This window comes from Corvus brachyrhynchos, unplaced genomic scaffold (genome assembly GCF_000691975.1).
Source record: "Corvus brachyrhynchos isolate BGI_N302 unplaced genomic scaffold, ASM69197v1 scaffold407, whole genome shotgun sequence".
NCBI classification, from domain to species: Eukaryota; Metazoa; Chordata; class Aves; order Passeriformes; family Corvidae; genus Corvus; species Corvus brachyrhynchos.
Window position 1 is genome coordinate 1418098 of NW_008239056.1, and position 6120 is coordinate 1424217.

A 6120-nucleotide genomic window follows, 5' to 3' on the forward strand; every position below is an offset into this window, starting at 1 on the left:
AAGAGACAAGCTGAAAGAGAGCAACAAACTCTTCCACTGCTGCTCCATCATGCCCAGATGATAACTGAAGACTTCCCAAGTCCCAGTTTTTTCCCAAGCTTTGCCAAAAACTAAGAAGGGTTTGTGGAGGAACTTTTACCTTTGTAATTTACTAAAAGACTTATGTGAATGCAAGCACTCCCCCACTCACTTCTTAAAGCAATTTAGTGCATCTACCTGCTGTTAAATGGGTTCATGACTCCAGATCTAAGTGCCTGGAATCTGTTGCAGAAAGGTCATCTCCCAAATTCAAATCCATATGATGGATCTGTGGCTCATCACAAATAAAAAACTTCACAGGCATTCATTGCAACATGAATGTGCAAAATCCAGTGCAAAGTTCAACTCAGAGTTTTCTTTATTAAAATACCTTTTCACATTCCTTATACTAATGCATTTGCATGGACACTCATGGGATGCTGAAAGAACATTTGTCAACAGAAGAGTGCTATGAAGTCAGTCAGTTGTGACAGGCTCATGATACAAACAACATTTGCACAGGGAACAATAAATTAGAGATATTAATCAGTAACTGGAGCTTGAAATTTTAAACATTTGGAATGGAGGATATAAACCCCTTTTGTGTTTCTTGCTGGTTTTGCACCTTTGATGCAATGCTTAAAGCAGTAATTATATATGTATATACAAACCCATGGCCTCTTTTTCACTATTTTCTAATTAAAATGAGAACCTTCTTACCCGTAGCCCAGGTGTTGTAGGAATTTAATCTGCAGTAAGAAAAGGAGAGCAACTGCAGTGTCAAAGGCCAGCTGGTTAAGGGGTTGGGGACAGTATTTTTTCTCTTTTGTTTAGTGTTCTTTTTTTAAACTAATACAGCCAAGATAAACATGGGCTGCAGGATTAGATCTGTGTCCAAACTGGATCCATGTTAGTGGTTTATCATATTACAGAGAAAAAGGATAGGCATGGAATTCCATACTGGACAAACTGGGCACAAGTACAACTTCAGATCTCTCCTAAAATCAAAGGAGTAAGGATTGTATATAACAGGATTTTCAGGTACAAACTCATTGACCTGGGTATATTATATCCACTCAATGAAGACTTATCATAGAATCCAAAGTAACTGTGACAGACAATCATTTCTTGAAGAACCATCACATCACATTAACCAACAAGCATCAGAACTTTTAAAGGGGAAAAGCAATTTAGCGAAGAATAAAGACTGTTTGTGCCTCTGATAGAAGCACTTGGTAAAGTTTGAATTTCTAAACAGTCATTCAAGTTTTTAGGGAGCCCAGAGCTCACTCTTCCCTCAGGCCCTCCCTGCAGTGTCACATCCCTGTGGGTTATAACTGAGCTGGCTCCAAGCCTGGTAGCAGTCCAGCTGCTGCAGCACAGGGAGCTCAGCACAAGCTGCAAGATCATGTCAAGGTACATCCATGGCTGGCCAGGCTGTGCTGAGCTCTGTTCTGCCACAGTAGTGTCACTGATAACCAACTTAGCAAGTTTAAAGCAAGCTTAGATATTTCTATGTCCTACTGGTATCACCGTAGTTGCTGCATTGTAGAAATGTACTTCCTCAGCTGTAGCTCCCCCTTTGTTTCCTTAGAGCATGATGAATTGGAGGCAAAAAAGGCAAAATTGGAGGCAAAAAAGGAGAAATTGCAGATGAGAACCTGGGTCAGTGGTTTTAAGAGCCACTTTTCTATGAGAATTTTTATTCGTAATTTTTTTCCAATAAATGCTTTAGGAACATCTCTATTGTTCCTCCTAAGGAAATAAACTTTGAAAAGACAAGTCTGGCAAACTCCTAAGTAACTGCTGCAAAGCCTTTGAAACATTTGCAACGTCTTCCATCTTGGCTTGTTTTCTTCTCCCAGCTGATCTTTGAGGTGACTGTTCTAGGTAGCATCAGGATGCCCATATATTCTCTGTTGGCAAAAAGAGCAAAAGACAAAAACCCAAGGTGTGAGTATAACTGTGCCCCTACCCTCTGTCCTGTAACACATTCCTTAGAACCCTCTACAGTGAGCTAATAAATACTCACTGTTCTCTGGGGAGATGTAAGTATTATCTTCATCAGATAGAAAAAGAAGTAAAACAGTGGGAGATCTAGAGTAACAATTACGAGCTAGACCACAAAACTGTTAATCACCAACATCTGTAAGTGGGTGCTTACTGATAAAAGTTGAATTTTTAAGGGAGCTGCTGGCACGTAACACATCTGGAAGTCAGATCCCTTATTTACTAGGAGATATTCATCTGCCACAGTCAGACCCCAGCTTCAGTCCCAGGAGAATGAAAACCTTTCCCTAAGGGCTGGGATCTCACAGGGAGCAATGCAGCATCTGACTTCTGGACACCATGTTCCTGCAAGAGCCGTGCCAGAGGTGATCTCCAGCACACAGCAGGGCCAGAATCCTGGCACTGGGAAGCACAGAAGGCAGATGGAGCAGTCCTCTACACCAGCCAATGGGAACAGGCAGAGAGAGATCCCAAACTTCATTGTTTTTACATTATGTGACAGAAAAAATTCTGCCCACTGGGGATTCACAACTGTCAAGTCTTTCCTGACATTGGTTGCCAAAGTCTCCCTCCAACAAATTTCTGCTCAGGGTACATGGTGGCCTCCAACCTAACAGTTTAATCTGTCAGCACCGAGGCGCCTAATTCCTTTTGTGGACTTACCCCCAAAGGATTTGCCCCATGAGTCAGAGGAATTCCTGGTTTATAATTCAGTGTTTATTTCAGAGTATCACCTTCTTTTTCATATCCTGACTGCCTGAAATCTCCCCTCCCCCCCAAATTTAAATGGACACATCCTTCATCTTCCTTTCCTGTCTGAAATTACTGTGCCATGTTACTGTGCACGGTTAAACACAGACCAGGTGCCCCTTTGGAGCTGGCAATGTGAATTCCTTTAATACTGAGAAAATACTTTTGGGATCAATTAAGTAAGATGAGAAAGTAGCTGAATAACACCTAGACATTCATCCAAAGAGCTGTAAATTGTACAAGTTTCTGTCTCAGAGGGCACATGCTGAGGTTGGACAAATAGGCAGCTAAAAGTACACGATGTCCTCACGTACTGCCAGTCCTCCTGAACCCCTAGGACAGAACCAAACAAACAAATACACAGAGACATCTAGGAGGTAGCAGGAGAGGAGGAGATATGAAGTCAGAATGTGCTGAGGTAAATTTGACACAATACCAATTAGTGTTTGGCGAAGTGGCTATCTCATTGTCAAGATATTTCCTTCAATATGTTTTCAGAAACTGGAACCATTAAATAACTTAGAAAGATTGCCAGCTCTGATTTCAGGAAGGAAACCTCCTCCCAGTTCCTCTCTAAATAATTCATTTCTTTTGCAAATACTTCCTATGGATGGCATTTAAGATACAAATTTCTGAAACAGAGGAGATGGAGGGAAGCAACCCCTGACATAAAACTTAAGGTTCCTTTCTAAATGGCCTAAAAATCCAAGACATTCAGGTTCAAGGTACTCTGGACTGCAAATCAGTCACAACCTGTACTGCAGCTGGGCCTATAACTATATAAATAGTTTGAGTAATTCAAATTTTGACTGATAATTTTTCTAATGCACCACCTTTCTTGACATAATACAAACACTTTCAATACACCTCTGTCAGTACACAGTGTTTACTAAAAGCCTGAACTCAATTTTGTGATGGTCTCTCAGTGAAGAAGAAGCAAAGTTCCTAAATTTCCCTGCTGGATTATATTTATTCTGAGAGAAGCTATGTAGGGGCAAATGCACAAAAGCAGGACTAGCAACCATTAAAATGATTTGCTACATCTTCCTTCTCCACAGTGCAGTTTTCTGTTCTGCCTGTGACGTCTGGAAGAGCAATGCAGAACTGAGTGTTAACAGGCTTTATGTGAGTGGTGGGACCCGTGTTATTGGAATTTAGGGAGTTGAAACAACACTGGCATCTGATGAGTCTCCACCACATTACTGAAATAAAAAGGCTGCATATCCTCCCTGAAAACAGAGCTTTTAGCAAAACACTCCTCTGCTGCGGTCCTTTGTCTCACACGTCTTGAACATCTATTACTTCCTAAGCAGAGTCGAATTCTACAAGTTTTTTGACAGGCCACTCCAGCTAAGTGATCCATCTGGCATTCTATGTGATTTAGATGCCAGCTGACAAGCCGGACTCCTGAAGGTCCCCTTCCACTCACAAAGTAAGGGAGCAGCAGATCAAATGCAACTTCACCTCTGAGCCAAGCACTTAATTTGGATATCAAGAAGCAGAACAGCTGAGGAGGAAGTTTAAGCCACTTGATCACTTTATAAGGAGCATTTTCCTTTTTAAGAGTAGGATCAACAACTCCTCATTTGGACCAAACCTCTGAGATACATCACAGTTAAGCATGTGTGAAAACGAGCTACTGAAAAAAACCAGTTGTGAGAAAATGATGATAAAAAGCACCTTAGTAGTGCCCTGCCTCTTCTGTGCTCATCTGTGTGGCCTGTAAAGTGTTGAGAGGCAAATAGAGGGAATGGAAAATCTATAAAGAAATTCATCTGTCCAGTCCAATTTTAGGTCACTTATTTGGAGAGTTCAAAAGAGGGATGGTGCTGCTTTTTGTCACAGGCTTTATTGGGAACAGAAGTGGGAATTTAAGAAGCAGAAGACAAGGCTCTGTTCTTTTGCTATGTCCTTTAAAGCACTAATAATTTGAAAAAGGGAATAGTTACTATGTTAATATATGAACAGTATACCTAAGGAGGGGACAATGTCTCAGACATGAACTGAATAAAGCAACTTCTAGGAAAACTCAAGCAAGATGTGCAAGTGTTGTAAAACTGACTTTTCTCTGGGATGTTTCTGAAAATGAGATTAGTTTTACAGAATAACAAGTTTTATTACCCTTCTACTGTTAACATGAGAGTAATAAAAGAAACACAAAAAAACCACTGCCCTCAGCTGACACTTTTTTCCCTTGGGTCTGACATTACTTCATAGATGTCTGGTTTAGCAAGCTTTAATAGCCCAATTAATTATGAAAGTGATTCACATAGGGTGGTCAGTGTACTGACTTTCTATTATACTTCCATGGAGAGCTATTTTACTCACTTTTGGCCACAGGAAAACAAAAAAAATCTTCATGTCCATTAGAAATTATGTAGGCTGTGGATAAAAGAAGACAAAACCTCCTCCCTGAGCTTACACTTCATGTCTGTCACAGCCACCCTTGACCATTTTTTCTTTTGTGTCGGACAGGGACAAACTTTCTTCTGCCTAACTCTCCAAGATATGCCTGGCATAACCCAGGGAAGGCTTCAGCTCAACATATTTTTAGATAACTGAGAGCAAAGAATAAAAACAAACCTTTAAACTAAGAGAGACAATGACACTATAAACCCTCCTGGCCTGTGTTAATATGAGTCTGTTTATTGTAACACAATCCGTGACCTTCAGTGCACTGCCAGTGTCTGTAAATAATACAATGGGCTGCCTGTGTATCCCATGGGGATGGGAGTGCTGATGGAGCCTTTCAAAACTCAAATGGATGCCATAAGCTGACGTAGACTGTGCTATTGTGATTCTTATTTATGAGTCTCTCCTTTTTTCTTTTTAAGTACAAGCTCCGAAGCCACAAAGTGGGTGGCAGAAAAAACAACCATCTGCTTAGTCTGAGTTGGATTTGATAGCTTATCTAACATTCATAGAAGTACTCCTGAAATGTGAGTTCCCTGCCTCTCAGATCTCCTGAGAGCAGAGTAACAGCTCATTCAACATATTTCTTCTATTTAAAAAAATTCCATATTTTGTCACTGGTTTCTTAGCACTAAGAAGCTGTTCACCACCTACAGAACCTTCACAAAACTCCACATTTTTTAGCTGAGATCCTCCATATACAGATGGTACTATTCCCACTTCTTGGTTAGAACAATGTAGCTGTGACCCAGCAATGACCCAGCTTTGTACACTGCAATAAAAACTGTTTGCCTTCAAAATTTCTTACAAGGTCTCAGTTTAGTGCCAGCCCTTGGAGTCATCCCACCTGCTCTACCAGTCGATGAACACAAACCCAGGAGGAAACAGTCACAGACAGTGAATAAAAGGGACTCACTGAACTTTGGGCTG

The 6120-nt window shown here is 40.8% G+C and overlaps 1 protein-coding gene across 15 annotated transcripts in view; it reads right to left on the reverse strand.

Moving 5' to 3' along the window:
- Nucleotides 1-374: 374 nt before the first annotated feature.
- The window catches only part of PECAM1 (platelet and endothelial cell adhesion molecule 1), a 31890-nt gene continuing 26144 nt past the window's right edge, over nucleotides 375-6120 (reverse strand). For 13 of the 15 annotated variants that reach the window (XR_001863598.1, XM_017739172.1, XM_017739168.1 and 10 more), the window contains one exon: nucleotides 375-1934. Coding sequence is in view for 11 of the 15 variants with exons in the window: in XM_017739161.1 (XP_017594650.1) it covers nucleotides 1814-1934 (121 nt within the window). In the remaining 4 variants the exon portion in view is untranslated. The other 2 variants (XM_017739171.1, XR_001863597.1) reach the window with 2 other exon arrangements.